Genomic DNA, 16,573 nt, shown 5'->3' with positions numbered 1-16,573 from the left:
GCAACATTCTGCAGCCCTGGAGTACTAAAGCAAGTCCTTACTCTTGGTGCAGGGTGCTGAAGTTTTTAGATAGGAGTTGTATGAAACATGGTGGAAATAAAAAAAAATGAAATTACCAATGAAAATCATTTGAAGTTATGACTTTGGTTTCATCAATGGTGGTTCAGCCTTATAAAAGGTCCACTTAAAAATTTACAAAGATTGTTGGGACTGCCTGAGTGGACAAGTGGGTGTTTGTAACAGTCCACAGGGACCTGAAGCCCCACAACATCCTCATCTCGATGCCCAACGCTCACGGGAAAGTCAAGGCCATGATTTCAGACTTTGGGCTGTGCAAGAAGCTGGCAGTGGGCAGGCACAGCTTCAGCCGCCGCTCGGGCGTGCCAGGCACTGAGGGCTGGATCGCCCCAGAGATGCTGAGTGAAGACTGCAAAGAGAACCCTGTAAGTGCTCACCCTTCCCAGGCTGCCCAGGACCGGGCCAGACCCTAAAATAGGCAGCACCTGGTGCCTGGGCCCCCAGGCTGCCTTGCAGCTCAAATCTGCGAGTCAGAAAATTTCCTTCTGCTCTCAGATGCAAAATAATCGTCTGTGAGAATCAGAGCTTTCAGGGGCAAAGATGTCAGTGCTAGTGAAGGCTGTTTCTTTGCAGACATACACTGTGGACATCTTTTCAGCTGGCTGTGTCTTCTATTACGTGGTGTCTGAAGGTGGCCATCCCTTTGGCAAGTCCCTGCAGCGGCAAGCCAACATCCTGCTGGGAGCATACAGCCTGGAGGCTCTGGAGGCAGGGAGGCACGGTAAGGACTGCACTGCAGGGATCACTGAGGGCCCAGGCTGCTAAACACCAGCACCAGTGACAGGACCAAGGCCCACAGTGACCTTGGTAGCTGTACTCCTCAGATCCTCCTGAAGTAAAGGGCCTGCAGTTCTTGGAGTTAGTGCCCCAGGGCAACTCTGTAGTCTTGACTGTGAAGTTATTTCCTGTATTTAAAGAAAGAGAGAGCTGAACTTTGATATTCTTAGTCTTCAATAGTCTTTCTGTTGATTGCCCAGCACATCTGTGAGGGCAGCACTTGGACTAGCAGGACAGGAGGAAGTAGAGACCATAATGAATTTCTGAAGTACAAAATATTATAAAATTACAAAGTTTTACATTTTACTACAGCCTAAGAACGTAGAGAAAATAAAACTAAAGAAGTAAATTTCCTTGCAGAAGACATTGTCGCTCGCGATTTAATAGAGCAGATGATAAACATGGACCCTCAGAAACGGCCATCTGCCAGCTGTGTGCTCAAACACCCCTTCTTTTGGAGTCTAGAAAAACAGCTCCAGTTCTTTCAGGTTTGTGATGGCCTTTTCTCTCCTCTCAGTTCTCAGGGCTTTTTCTGGTCTTGAATTCAGTCTCTCTTTTGTGCCTGAGGTCACAGAATCCACAGCCTTACTGAGAGGAGCGAGGCAGCCCAGTTGTAAAACAGGGTGGGGCTCCTTAGCAATTGGCTTGGTCTTAGAGCAGATCTGTCAGAGGGGGCCAGAGCTGATGGTACCAAGGTCACTTGGTGGGAGAAGCAGCACCCACAGCTGCAGTACCCACAGAGAACATGGCCAAGAGGGTTTTCAAGGACAGGAGTGAACAAGCACTGAATCCCGATGTGGGGTGGGAAATGGCTGAGGGCTTGAGATCCTTTCCAGCCTTATCTTCTCCTCTGTGCTAAAAGAGCTTTGGAAGAGGGTGAAACAAATAATCTCAGAAACTTCTGTATCCTATTCCCAAGTGCTGTCATGGAATGGAATTTTAACTTCACTACCAGGACAGGCTGTAATGGGCCAGAAGCAGCAATTTGAAAATACTGGGAAAAACTTGGAAATAAAACTAGAAATAATCTGAATGTCTCTTCCAGGATGTTAGTGACCGGATAGAGAAAGAATCTTTAGACAGTCCAATAGTCAAGCAGTTAGAAAGAGGTGGAAGAGAAGTGGTGAAAATGGACTGGAGAGAGCACATCACTGTTCCTCTTCAGACAGGTAAGGGATAGCACTTTGACAGAGTGGGAATTACCTGCTGTTCCCAGTTTGCTGGGACAGGAAAGTAAGGCTAACACTGTCTCAGTTTTGGTACATCACTGTTACTTGCCTGAGGAAAGTGTTTCTTTAGGTGGAAGTACATGTTTATGTACTGAAACACACCTACAAGGATCTGTGGCTGCAGACATACACCCCAGCACCTAAAACTGCATCACAACACACAAAACAATTTGTTTCTCTTGCAGATCTTCGAAAATTCAGATCCTATAAAGGTGGCTCCGTCCGGGACCTTCTGAGGGCAATGAGAAATAAGGTAAAGGAGTCTTTTCCTCGTGCACTCTGGCTTCCTGCCTCTGGCTGCTGTTGTTGCCAGCCTGTATCAGGCCCTGATTTAGGTACTGAGCTCCTTTACAAGAGTCCAGTAGGAGGTTACTGTGTCCAGGAACGCCAGCAGCTCTGTTTACAAGAGGCTTCTGAAAGAACCTTCTGACTGAGCTTTTCCCTCTTCTGTTTTGCTCCACAGAAGCACCATTACAGGGAACTGCCTCCCGAAGTGCAGGAGACCCTGGGCTCCATCCCAGATGATTTTGTGGGTTACTTCACAGCTCGTTTCCCTCGCCTGCTCCTGCACACCTACCACGCTATGCACATCTGCTGCCAAGAAAGACTCTTCCAACATTACTATGCTGAGGACTCTGCAGAGCTGAGCCTTACAGGAGACACGGTTTGAGAGGAGAGGGATGGAGCTTTCTTCTCTGGGACCAACATTCCAAGCACAGGCCTACCCTTAGCAGGGAAAAGTGGGATCAAAGAGCTGAATTCTCTCTCTCTGAAGAAACCAAGCTTCCAAAAAGTGCCTTGTACCTGTGGCTGTGCTGGATCAGGAGATGGTGGAGCTCAGGGCACGAGTGGTGAAGCGATGAACCCTGGCATGGAGTTACTGACTCCAAGGCAGTTTTCAGGACTGTGGACATGAAGAGCAAAAGCTGGATTTAACCATCACCCAATATCCCTGTACTGTATGTGATTTTGTAACAGATGTGTTTTACAACAACAACAAAAAAAATCAAATTCAGTGATTGAAATCATATAATTACTCAGGACTGGGATGTGCAAAAGGAGCCCTTTGGTTGCAGCAAATTATCTGAACCTGCCATTGCACTGCTGCCACATTAGGCACACCCCAGTGATTGTAAAGGGAATCATTGATGATTATCCTAAAAATGGTATGAAAGTACCATTTCTGTTTTACCAGTACTACTCTGGAAAGTTAGTCCCTTATACTTGAGCAGAAACAGTTCTAAAAAATGCGGACTTGAAACATCAATTCAAGGTTTTCCTACTCTGAAAATAAGTCTTGTTGTTTAATATGAAGCAGAACAGGTGCAGTATTTGCAGAACAGGTTGAACAATCCTTGACTTATCTCCCAGTATATGAGAACAGATCTGCTCAAGTACCTGCAGCAAACAGCAATGGCAGCTGGGAGCTGCCTGAGACTCATCAACTGCAAATGTCCCTCAAGGACTAAGAAAAGGCCCCAGGCACAGAGCCACAGGAGCCAAGATCTGCTCAGAGCAGTGAGATCAGGGCAGTGTTTAAGGGGTGCCACAGAGCTGTAGAACCCCATTTCCTGTGTGTGGGGGCTGGTAATTCCATCCATGGGAGCCTGTGTGGTTAAAGGTGCAGTATTTCTTTACACTGGCCCTGAAGCTGTGACAAAGTGTCATGTGTGCTAGGATGAAGAAATGCTGAATTCTAATGTAACTGGGGTGTTCTTTTACAATATATTTATTTAATGTATTTATATTTATTTAATTTTTACTACAAAGTGGTATCAAATCCACATGGTACAAGTATGAAGCATGCCAAATCAGTCTTAATCAGTTTTGTGTTTATATTTAATCATCAGATAACAACTGGAAGTGGAAAGTGATACTGCATCTTTCAATGGAATTAATTAAAGGAGAAATTAGAAAGTGAGAATTTGTATGACTGTGCCATTGTGTCTTAAATAAATTATTGCTAGTGATACCCCATGTATGATGGGGTACATACAGCTATTTTTCTGGAGATACTTTACACGATGTTTTTTTCCTACTTCTACAATGTGTGAGAGCAATTGACCTAAGATGCCAAACTGTGCAGGTTACATGTTCTAAAGCTTGAAAAAATAATGGTAATTTTACCTAAAAAGATTCAAAGCCTATTTCATATTTTTATATTTCTCATGTAAAGGTCTTTTATAAATCTACTAAATAAAGACTCAGATTAAAACCCCACAGCTTTGAGTGCCATTGTGTGGCCAGGGAACGCAGCAGGGCTGGTGCTGGCAGAGCTGAGCAGGGAAGGGGCCAAGGCCTGAGGCAGCCTGGTCCTGCCGCCCTCGGGCAGGCACACGTGCCTGGTTTTGAGCCTGCTCAGACCATCTCCTGCCCTCTGACCCAACAGCGGCTGCAGGAGTTGTTCAGGTCGGGGGGAGCCTCCCTGAAGGCCCAAGAGCCTCCTTGGTTACTCTGACAGTCCCCAGGCACCAGCCCCCTCCAGCCTGGTGGCTGAGGCAGGTGCACGCACAGCTGAGATAAAATGACAGCACTTTGTGCTGCTGTGTGCTAAAGAAATACCCCTAAATAAATTAGTTTTGGTGAAACTGAGCTGGTGACTGATGACGTGATTTACAGGAAACCAAAAGCCACTAAGACAGTTCTGCTGCAGCCCAGCCTTCCTGGGCCCCAGTGGCACAGAGGGCTGGGCCGAGGAGCCTCTCCCAACCTCTCCACTGCTTGGTGAGGGGGCCTGGAGTGAGTAGGTAGCTCATATAGAGGGCAGTGAGACGGATCTGAAAGTTTAAAATACAAAACAAAGAAATAATAAATTCCACACCCATCTTGACACCTATTTTTGGTGGGGCTAAGGCTATTGGACTTGTAGCAGCAGCACCAATCAGCAGCAGCACTGCTGTGAAGTGGGTGGATACTTGATAGCTCGAACCAGCAATATTTGTCTAAAGCAGTTTCCCCGTTTTTATTTCCTGAAGAATTTTCAAGAGACGCGCAGGAGCTGCAGAACACCCACAGCGCTCAGTGTGTGTGCCCGTGCCGAGCCTGGCGCCACAGGTCTTGGAGCTCCTTCCCTCCCTTCCTCCTCTGGAAACTTTTCACTGCGGGCAGACCGCACTGGGGACACTGGCCTCTGCAAGGTAAGCTCTCCGCGCGCTGCGCCCCGCGGGCTCATTCTCAGCAGGGCGGGTTGCTTTACTAGGACCTGGTTTAACGAAAAGTGAGCCTGTGCCTCCACTGCCCGCCCAGTTCTGTGCCCCCGGCCGCCCCACAGGGCTGGGAGCTGCTCGGCAGCACCCACGGGACTGTGCGAGAGCTCGGAGAGGCGGGAGCGGGGCGCAGACAGCTCTGCCCGCAGCCCCGCAGCTGCACCCCCTCCGTGCCCCCTGGAGCACAAACCCCGACTGCTCCTAGATCCAGGAGGGATCAGGGACCCGCAGGCCCCCTCCAGCCGTGCTGCCCCAGCCTTGCCCAGCTCTGCTCAGCCTCCGTTCCAGTTTCGATTCCCAGGCAAGGCTCTTCGTTCTGAAGCGCTTTCCTGACGTCACCGCGGGCTGGGGCAGAGACAAGGGCGGGACGGGATTCCACAGCACAAGCCCAGCCCTGGGCCGTGGCCAAAGGCACTGAAAGATCAATATTTCAGGGACATTTTTAGCCGCCTTTCTCGGGGAAGGCTGCACCAAGCGTCAGTGGAAATCCGTCTCTCACCATTTTCATAACCAGCCTGTTTACACTTACTCTGAGGGATGCCTTACACCTACAGCACATCAGGGCAGTCCCGTAACAGGTTCCCCTCTCAGAGCCTCCCGCTCACACCAGAGCTCCAGCCATGTTTGTGCCTCAGCCGAGGCTTCCACAGGGCTGCCCGGATGCAGAAAGGGTTAATGTGCACTTGTTGGCTTTCTCCAGCATACCCTGTTCTCCCGGAGCGGTATCTCCCCAAACCACCCCCTGCTGCTGAACCCACTTCCTGCCAAGTTTTCTCCTTTCCCCAGTCACCACCATTACACCTACAGAAATTGTGGAGACCTCGACCAGCTGCACTGGTGGCTGCTCCTTTGACACTTGCTGAGAGCACTGTTTTAGCACCACGAGCTGCAGGGTGGAGCTGGCTAAACCGGAGGATTGAGTCTCCCCACTACAGTAAGAGAAGAATCAGCAACACCACCACAGTGCACCTTTTACTGTGATCCCAGTGACCGGGCTGTGGCTGGTTACTGCTGACTGTGAATGTCACACTGAGCAGGTGTATTTAACCTGTGATTAATGGGTATGATTCTTGCTAACAATATTGTAACTATATCAATATTTTAGAAAATAATTGTTATAAAATAAAAAGGAAAAGTATATGTGATTAGTGTTACAAAGCGGATGGGTCCCTTTGCACATGTTATATGTAAAAAACAGGATATAGGCTGTAGTCCTGAGATAAGCAAGATCCCAAAACATAATTGGCCTTGGGACGAACAAAGCTGGGACGATTCCCAAAGCAGAATTGGCCGTGGGATGAGCAAAGTTGGGGCGATTTCAGATATGGAATCTAAAGTAGTGGTTTTATCTATGAAATAATAAGGAGTATTTGGAACATAATATTTACTTACATAACACAAGGCTTATTGTGCATGTGCAACCTGTAAGGTTATTCAGGGGACAGCGAGGGAGACAGCGAGCCTTCCTCCGAAAACACCACCAGAGCCAGGAGACCCCCTAACAACAATTGGAGCATGTGCTGGGCAGTACAGTGACATAGATTTCAATATTTGAAAATAGGAGGAGATTTACAGGAAAATACTGATGAATATGTATTAGCATGCAGTAGATAAGTTGGGTTTGGATTCCTTTGTTTCATATGTGAGGCAGGGTGAGAAAGCCTCCCTGTACCTCAGCTGGTTTTGCTTATGCTTTATACGAACCTTAATCATACTTAATTAATCACTGTGAAATTTCTGTATATGCTTGATTATATTTAATATACTTGATTGTATTCATTTACATAAAATTGCTGGTCAGTTAAAATTGCTGCTAAATTAAATTTTGTTGTTTATTACATGAGACATATAGAACTCCATTCATAACAAACCCATTCCTCCTGCAGTACAGAACAGGCTGTCCGTGCTGCCACCCATCTCTGAACCCCTGGAACGGAGGCTGGGCACAGGAAGGATGCCATGACACAGGGGAGGACACCCCACTGAACAGAAAACCTTCTGCTGGGTTGGACAGTGAGTCAAACTGCTTCTTGGAAATTTTGGTAAGCAGCAAAACAGATATGGGAAAAGAGAAGAAGCAGGGGAGAGTGTACCCATGAAAAAAGAGCAGGGGAAAAAGCAAGTGTGAAGGAACTAAATGCAGGGAAAGTGAGAAAAAGCAATAAAAAGTATAAGAACCTGGGGGATACAGTGGTGAGGGGCCTCCTTTTCTCCAGTTTGTAACAGAAGGAACTGCTGCGCTCAGCTGTCAGCACAAACCTCTACAGCAACCCCTTACTTCTTTCACATCCACGTGTGTGTCAGAGGCAGGAGCAGCTGCCTTCACACAGGCACACAGCAGCAGCACAGCTGGCAAGAACAGGCCTTTAGAGGTACAGAAATGACCATGGACAAAAAGGTGGGGAGGAAGTTGGGAAAATAGAACACCAATGTCAGCTTGAACTATCACAGGAATGTGAACTGTAAATCTGAAGACTTACTTTTCCCCCCTTCTAGGGTTTTGTTCATTAACAGCAGGATTTCCTTCACCAAAGACAATGGGTATGTATTGCTTTCAGAAAATTTCTACTTTGTATGTAGCAATTTGCTTTTTCATATCTGCATTTGAAGGATTTCTCTCTAGTGGGGAACTAGTTAGTACTCCTATCATCTTAGGGTTTGTATTGATGCTATCTATCTTTATTTAGGACAAAATAATCAGACTCAAGTGGTAAATGATCTACCCAAACCTATCCAGTTTAGGGAATCCCGCCCTGTCAATTCCCATAAACCTTGTTATTCCCCACAAAAAACATTTGGGGTTATTTCCTTGACACCCTTTGAGGATCATTTCCAAGTCTTCTTCCTAGTTTCCTACTTTGCTGATTTATTAGTCTTGCACCATTTAGAACTGCTTCTGATTAAGTTTATGGATACTTTATCATCAGAAGTGACATTTTTAAGACCTGCTCTCTTGCTGTGACTGGTAGAAAGAAAAAGATCTAACATTCAGTGTGGCCAAACAAACATTAGTTTGTATTAGTAATACATGATTTTAATGTCTAGATTACAAAACATTACCTGTGAGAGAATGGGTTGAGAACCACGTCAAATGCTGGCTGGAATCTACTGGAATCAAGAAGGAGTATGTAGATAAACTACATGCAGAAGAAGTGACAGGTCCAGCATTAATGAAACTGGATGAGTCTTTCCTCAAAAACATAGGAATGAAGCAAGGCCAAATCCAGATCTTAATCCACAACAGAAATGAACTTCTGCAGCTCCAGGACAATGCACAGCAAGCTGAGGACTCCAGCAGCAAAACATCCGACAGAAAGGAGGCACAAACAGGCCCAGGCAGAGCCAGCAACGCCCCTGCTCAGGGCACGGCGAGTGGAGGCAGCTCTGGTGCTGTGGGTACCACCAGCAGTGACAGCACAGCTCCTACTTCTGGCAAGAAGCCAAAAAGAAGCAAAAAATCCCAGCTTCCAAGTGCTGATGAAGTTTTAGAAGTGAGAAACTGTCGGCCATTTAGAAGTCAGGATACTGATTTCAAGTATGTGAAGGACACAGTTCTTGCTCCAGAATCAGGAGTCTGTGATTTAATCATTCCTTGCCACGAATACAAATCCTGTGATACTGCTGCAGAGCTGAACAAACATCAGCTGCAATCAAAATTTGCCTCTGAAGTGATAAGATTTGCTTCAGCCTGCATGAACATTCGAACAAATGGCACCATCCATTTTGGTGTCATGGACAGTGTTGAGGACAAGGGCTGGAAACACGGACAGGTCGTTGGCATAAAGGTCAAAAACCGAGAAGACTTTGTTGATGCACTGGATTATATAGAAAAGTGCTTTTGCAATAATTTACAAGAAATCGCAAGGAAATGTATTCACCCACCTGTGTTTGTTGAAGTGATTTCAAAAGACTCTCAAGAACAAAGATTTGTAGTGGAGGTTGACATTGAACCAACATTCAGCTTGGTAAAGAGCAATTGTTTTGAAGTTTATTTGCCAAAATACAATGAAAGCAGTCAGAAGGTGATCCTGACCAAAGAACCAGCTCTCTACCAGCGACTGGGAGCGAAGTCCGAGCCTGTGCAGCGCAGCAAACTCACTGCTTTCATTCAAGCTATACCAGACAGGGATGCTCAAAGACAAAGAGCTGAGCTCTCCAGCACACAAGTACCTACAGAAATACCTCAAGATTTAGGAAGAAAGTTATCAATTCTATTAAATGATGGCAAAAGCTACATGGATGATTCTCTACGGTACATCCTTGTCACAAACAGATGTGAACAGGATAATTTGAACTACATCAACTTTTTAATGCACTTGAACATTTTCTGTGTCTTTGACTTTGATGAACATTCTAATGTGTCAGGGCTGTACAGCAAATACAAAGAGCACCATGAAACAAGTTCTTATTTCTTAGAGGATTTTTTCAAAGAAATGAAGACTGATAATTCTCCCTCTCAGAAGCTATTTGATCAGACCAGCTGGATATTCTGCAATGGGCGCAGCGACTTCCTCGGAGATGAGAAAGCTTGTGATGAAAATACATGGATTAGAACAAAAAAAAAACACCTAAAGAAAGTAATTAATTGTATCTGTGAGGAAATTCTGCCAGAGCGCTCTTTCATTGTGCTTTTTCTATTGCTGTCACCAGTGCAGAAACCACTTGTGGACACTTTTCAGGAATTCTATACAGAGATGAATGGCATGGAGTACATCATCTGCATTGCAGAGTCCAGAGACAATTACAGGAAGTGGGCTACTCTAGCTCAGGAATCCTGCAGCATTGAGACCCTGGAACAATGCAGTATTGTGGGTATGAAGCTCAGTCACGTAGATGCCACCATCCAATCAATGCTGCCTTCTACAGCCCAACCCAGACACCTGCCAGCTTCCACTGGAGGTGTGTGTACACTTCCCTTGCGGGAAGAAGAGAAATTGTGTTCCCTAGAAATCCTTTGTGCTGACCAATGTGATGATATCAAATTAAATCTTTGGACTGAAAAACAAAAACAAGAAATAGAACAAGATTTTTACCGTGGGAGAAAAATCATGTGGGAAAACTTGTGGCTTGCTGATAATAAACTCTGTGGGGACATCATTGAACGTGAAGCCTGTGCAGAGGCAACCAAACTGCTGGATGGTATTTTACGAGGAGGTGGACACAATTATCCTGTGGCTAAACTAAAGATATTTCACCATCCTGGAAGTGGTGGAAGCACAATAGCACGGCAGGTTCTGTGGAAAAGCAGAAAGCGTTTTAGATGTGCTGTTATCAAGACCTCCTATCCACCCTCAACTGTTTGTAATCATGTGCTCGCCCTTAGAGATTTTGAAGAAAAGGAAATCACTCACTGTTTTCCGGTGCTGCTCCTGATCGAAGATTACGATGACGAGTACTTTGATGAACTACAGAGTGAGTTAATGGAGGCTGTAGCAGCCAGGAAAATGAATTCCTCCAGGCCTTACTTCATCCTCATATGCTGTAGACGATACAATGACCCTGAAAGGCTTTGCAAGGCTTCGCTACAGGACACAGTTGCTGTCACTCACAAACTGACAGAGTCAGAGAAAAATCTGTTTAACACCAAACTAGGGAAACTGCAGGAGGAATATCCTGAGCCAGAATTTATACTTACGTTTGTGCTGATGTGTAAGGAGTTCAATAAAACATATGTGTCAGACATGGTTGAGCACATCCTGCAAGGCATCGACCCTTCCTCTCGTGACACCTGTTTGATGCGTTACATTGCTCTGCTCAACTGCTATGTACCAAACTCATACCTTTCACTGTCACACTGTGAGGCTTTTCTGGGCCTGGGGGCATATACAGAGAGTAAAGCAAGAGCATACGATTTCAAATATCACTTGAGTGAACAAGCAAGAATGATTTTTATTGAGCTAAAGGAAAGCACCACTTGTATTTCAACTATTCGGATAATCCACTGCCTGGTTGCAAAAGAAATTCTGCATCAGCTTTCAGGGAATCAATCACTAAGTCAACTTGCAACAAATCTTCTTCAGGAAAGGATGCTCTTTGAAAACAGATTTGGACAAAAAGAATTTATAAAGTTTATCAGACATCTGTTTATTCGACGTGATAAAAGAAGCAGGGGTGACAATACTGATACTCTCTTCTCCCCATTCATTGAACAAGTCTGTGAAGCTGAAGACTGTGAAAAAGCCATTGCTGTTTTAAAAGCTGCATATGAACTCCTTGGAAAAGATCCTTTTTTTGCCCAGCAGCTTGCCAGACTAAATTACAGCAATGAAAAATTTGAAGATGCTGAATACTGGGCAAAGGTTGCAAAATCACATTTGCCAACTGATTCTTTTATTTTGGATACAGAAGGTCAAGTCTACAGGAGATGGTTTGGTTTCACTGTGGATAAAATGACAGAGGAAGATACTCCTGAAAGGATCACTGAGAAGATATTGCTTGCTCTTGAAGCTATGAAATGCTTCAGGGCTGCACAACAGGCAGCAAAGGAAGAACGTGAAAGTATGAACAACGCTGGCTATTTTGGAGAAGTAGAAGTAGGTTTTCGCCTTCTTCGATTTTTGTCCACACTGCCTGTATTCCACAGAAATCTAGAGGGAGACCATACTGAGCTTGTGAAATATCTCACCACAGATTACATTCCTGAAGACATAAAAAGACCATGGGGAAGGCTTCATTCCCGCTTGAAAGGCTTGCGCCAGAACCTGTACAATGCTCTGGAATGGATTTCAGAAGAACTAAGTTACTTCCAAACAGATAAAAATCAAGAGAAGGATGATGAAAACGATGATAAGGAAGAACAAATTCATAATCCCAGAAAATGGCTGAGGAAGCAAGCAGCTGTATACGCTAAATTCTTCATCTCAGCATCATTAATAGATGACAGCAATGGTCCTGACACTCAGCTCATGAGACAGATGAGTATTTATGGGAGTGGTGGAGGAAATGTCACCAATATCCTGTCTTTCTTAACAGATAAGAAAGAGAACAGGTCAGCTGAAAAGCTAGAAAAGATCCTTAGTTTCTATCCAGAAAACCCGCTGAGGAACAGGTTGGAGGACAATGATTTGATCAATTTTATTTTGTGCCACATCACATTAGCCTGCTTAGCACCAGGATCAGCCAAACTCCTTCCACTGCCACCTCTTCGTGAGCTCAGTCTAAGATTCTTCAAAGGAAAGAGACAATTTCCAGCAAGTGCCTATTTTTTGCTCACCTTGCTGTACTGGCCAGATGAGGCATTAGACAAAGAGCCTAATCCCATTAATGATGAAATTTTAACTTCAGCCCTTCAAACCCTGAAACGTTTATATGACATCAAAAGGAAAGATGTTCCTACCAGAAAGAAAAGAATCTACACCCATTTTTTTCTGGGAAAGGGTTATGGCTTAAGTAAGATAGTGCACAAAACTAAAATTGACAAATTGATGGTGGGATCCTTAGATGAGAGGAGAACAAAGTGGCAGCATGGAACAGTATGGAATATTCCCAAAATTCGTGACAATCTCAAAAGAGTTTCTGGCTGGTCCAAGGACAGAAATTTATTTATACGAGGACACAAGAAGGAACTCCGTGTCTTGCCACTCCATCATGAATCAGTGCCTGCTGGAAATGAAAATGTGACCTTTTATTTAGGCTTTTCATTTTATGGTCTTGTTGCTTTCGATGTTGCGGTTGAAAATGACCCAGCCATCAAAAGAACCTAAGGTATGTAGTACAGTACTGTATGCACTGTGCTCTTAGAGGGTACAACACTGGAAGGGTCCAGTCTCACATTTAAAACTAAAAGCGGACTGTTCCTGGGTAACTACCAGGCAACATCAGAATTAACAACTATAATAGCGACCAAATAACTCAAAAAAATTTAAACTATGAGTAGAGTGAACTTTGAGCCAAGCCTTTGAGTGTTTTTGAGTTACAGAAAGCAAGATTTCAAACCAAAGACAACAACTGATCTGGTTCTTCTTACCCCACAGACTAGGATTTTAAGTTAATTTCTGCGTAGTCTTGATCAGTAAAAGAATTTGTCCAGTGTTCTTGTCATCTTATTGCAAAAGTTCCATACCTTCTTAGTGATTTCTCATGGGCAGCTCCTTGCAGCACTGACTCCTTCTTCACAGTACAGCCAACAAACTCCAGGTCTCTCCTCAACCAGCTCACCCACTCTCTTGTAGCACGCTTCTTATTGGACACAGCTGTGGCCTATTAAGGGCAGGCCTGTTCCTAATCTTTGGTGATTAGTACAGCTGCAACTCCTCAGGGGTGAGGTTACTTTCTGCACTATTTTCTTACATTCTATCCCTCCACAATTCCCCCTTTTCTTTTAATTACAAAGTTGCAGCATCTCTAGAAAGATATGTTTGAGTAAATTAATATTATAACATATTCATGTCTCACTTAGGACTAACAGTATACAAATGCTCAGGCAACACATCACAGCAAGAACACACATTTCTTAGTTCACTATTTAGTTTTGCTTTTCACAGTCTAGAACATCAACCTAAGGCTTTTCATAAACTAATGTTGTGCTTACTATCTTCTGTAGGGCCCTTTGCAAAAGACACTAAACCCAGTACAAACATCTTTTGTGTAATCTCTATTTAACTTCAGATTGTGCCTGTGCACTGACCTTGATTCAGTACTCAAACTTACATTGAATATAATCAGAAACTCTTATACATACACTTCTAGAATATTGACAATATCAATAGCTGTACAATTTTATAAGGCAACTCACAAGAATAAGTTAAAGGCTATATATTGGGCTAGTAACAAATCAACAGTTACATAATTTTATCAATAGCTATATGACTTGAACAACATTGATCCAGTATCTGTCGAATGTACTTATGCTTATGGAATATAAACTTTCACACTTATGTCTAATCAAAGATAAATGGCTGCAATTAAAAAACAAAATGCACGTTTCATCAGCAAACAAATATACCATACTGAATGATAAAGCTACTCTGTCCCCAACTCCCACTGCTGTTTTAAAAATTCTCTTCTTCCTTTTACAGTTTTTTGATGTATTAGTTGGTCACTGGAAGCCTCTCCGCCCTGCTCTGTTTTCCATGTAGATGAAACAATCTGTTCTTCACTAGATACGCTATTTCTCATTGTGTCCCCAGCGGCTCACCTGTACTCCAGGTGTCAAAATCTGTCAGGTCTGGACCAGGCAGCATCCCCTGCTGCTCTCAGAGCTATGCTGGGCTCCATCTCCGGCTGCACCTCGCCCTACAGCCCAGCCCCAATCACATCGGGTTACTGTGGAGGTGGCCACTATACAGTTTAGAAGGCTTCTCTTACATGTTGTCTGGGCAGCTCTGACTCTGCCTCTCAGAGCTCCACGTTGCTTTTGTTCCAGTGCTCACGTAGCAGCAACTTAGCAAACCTCCCCCTCTACTCCTCAGGGGCCGTGCTAGTGCTGAGGCACCGGCTACTGCTGTGGCCATGCCATTTGCCACTTCTATGATGCCACTCCTGTGTCCTGCTGCACACACTGCCAATCAGGGGGAACCGGGCACCATCCTGGGTCCCCTCTGGACTGCGGCCGTACCTTGGCAGGGAGCACGGGGCTTGCTCCAATGCACCAAATAAGCAAAGGGTGTAGCATCCCCTCCTCATATCCAGCACTCTTCTCCTTGGGGGTGGTGTCTCATACATTGTCCAGACTTCTAGGCTCCCAGGTCTGCCTGGCTGTAACTCATCTGGATTTTTAGGATCTCGGGCTCTTGGTCTGCCTGCTCAGCTCCTAGGCTCCTGGTCCACCTGGCTCCACTATCTTACTGCTCCTAGGTCTGTGGTCATCCTCCTGAATCATCGTGGGATCACAGCACTTTAATATTAAAGTCCTTTTTCCCAAACCACCACAGGATCATGTCAGAATCACATCGGGGTCACCAATCGTCATCTTATTGCAAAAGTTTTATACCTTCTTGGTGATTTCTCATGGGCAGCTCCTCACAGCACTGACTCCCTCTTCTACACAGTACAGCCAACAAACTCCAACCCACTCTTGAACCAGCTAACCCACTCTCTTGTAGCACTCTTCTTATTGGACACAGCTGTGGCCTATTAAGGGCAGGCCTGTTCCTAGTCTTTGGTGGTTAGTACAGGTGCAACTCCTCATGGGTGAGATTACCTTCTGCACTATTTTCTTACACTCCATCCCCTGACACAGTGTAACTAAATTTTTCTTCCTGAATCAGCAACAGAAAAATGAACTCGGACCAAATAGCAAGTACGATATGTACCATGTATGAAATAACTACCAACTGCAAAGCCAGTGTCAGTATGGAAGCAATTTTCAGGCTGACTTCACAATCAGACTGATAAAAAACAGGCCCCAAATTCTGCAGAATCCTACTCCTTCTCTGCTTCTCTGTGTAAATATTACCTTACTAGACATATCTATATCTGGGCTGGGGTGGAGAGATATGTGAGCAGTCATGGGTTGCGTAGAAGATCAGTTGTAAGCACTGTTATGTGTTCATAGTCCAAACAATTCCTGCACTTGGTGGAATTATTTTGCATTATCAGCCAAGCAATGCCACAGAATACAGAACTGAAATTTGTCTAGAGCATACATCCATGATTTGAAAAATGCAGAGGAGGTTTTCAGTGCTATGTTTGCAACCATGATGCCACATTCAGCTTCTAATAACAAAAATGTGTTGAGTTTCACATTGTTTGATATACGATATTGTGACTAAAATTGCCCAAACCCCGTCATATAACTTGTTTTAATCAAATAAATATCTTTTATGAAGTACTACCATTTCTATGTGACTTTGATTACCCTACCTGAGGATGTATTTCCAACAGCAGCTAGGTATGATTTGCTTTTCCAACTGCAGCAAGGATCTGGGCAGAACCAAAAACTGTAGAATGAACTGCAAGCCATGGTGAATTCAGAAGGAAGAAGATGGAAGATTATTGTCTAATCCAGGCCTTGACATTCTGGCCTCAGGAAGGAGAAACAATTGCCAGAAGGAAGAGAGCTGGAGGGGCAGAGAAATCCCCCTCTGCTCCCCAGCCCTGATGCAGGGGACAGGAGTACATTTGAGAAAGTAACTGGGCAAAGGCAGCTTCCCCAAGTCTAGCCTGGGGCATTAGGATGGCTTCAACCCAGAGCAGAAACTTGCTATGTAAACTTACTGAAAAGCAAAGCATTGACTGCTCACCACATACACAACCTGCTCAAATACTGTGGCAGAAACACGGACTTTGTTTTTGAAAAGGAACTGTTACCACGATGAAAAATTACAGCCAGCTTGGCCAGGA

The 16,573-nt window shown here is 44.6% G+C and overlaps 2 protein-coding genes across 4 annotated transcripts in view; both read left to right on the top strand.

Annotated features, from left to right (window-relative positions):
- ERN1 (endoplasmic reticulum to nucleus signaling 1) overlaps positions 1-4,304 on the top strand; it is a 32,865-nt gene extending 28,561 nt beyond the window's left edge. For both annotated transcript variants that reach the window (XM_054644792.2, XM_077188414.1), the window contains 6 exons: positions 244-443; positions 652-799; positions 1,216-1,343; positions 1,901-2,024; positions 2,270-2,337; positions 2,548-4,304. In XM_054644792.2, coding sequence (XP_054500767.2) covers positions 244-443; positions 652-799; positions 1,216-1,343; positions 1,901-2,024; positions 2,270-2,337; positions 2,548-2,754 — 875 coding nt within the window. In that variant the 3' untranslated portion in view covers positions 2,755-4,304. The remainder of the gene's footprint in view (positions 1-243; positions 444-651; positions 800-1,215; positions 1,344-1,900; positions 2,025-2,269; positions 2,338-2,547) is intronic.
- Positions 4,305-4,822: 518 nt separating this feature from the next.
- LOC129127889 (sterile alpha motif domain-containing protein 9-like) lies at positions 4,823-16,061 on the top strand. 2 transcript variants are annotated; one of them, XM_054644790.2, is made up of 4 exons: positions 4,823-5,221; positions 7,177-7,332; positions 7,787-7,831; positions 8,336-16,061. In XM_054644790.2, exons 3-4 carry the CDS (start codon positions 7,828-7,830, stop codon positions 12,991-12,993), a joined length of 4,662 nt encoding a protein of 1,553 aa, XP_054500765.2. In that variant the 5' UTR covers positions 4,823-5,221; positions 7,177-7,332; positions 7,787-7,827; the 3' UTR covers positions 12,994-16,061. The 2 variants fall into 2 exon arrangements, with proteins under 2 accessions (XP_054500765.2, XP_054500766.2); XM_054644791.2 differs by lacking the exon at positions 4,823-5,221 and adding an exon at positions 5,679-6,351.
- Positions 16,062-16,573: the final 512 nt, after the last annotated feature.

Source organism: Agelaius phoeniceus, chromosome 19 (assembly GCF_051311805.1).
Source record: "Agelaius phoeniceus isolate bAgePho1 chromosome 19, bAgePho1.hap1, whole genome shotgun sequence".
Lineage (NCBI taxonomy): Eukaryota > Metazoa > Chordata > Aves > Passeriformes > Icteridae > Agelaius > Agelaius phoeniceus.
This window is presented reverse-complemented; position numbering and strand designations above follow the sequence as displayed.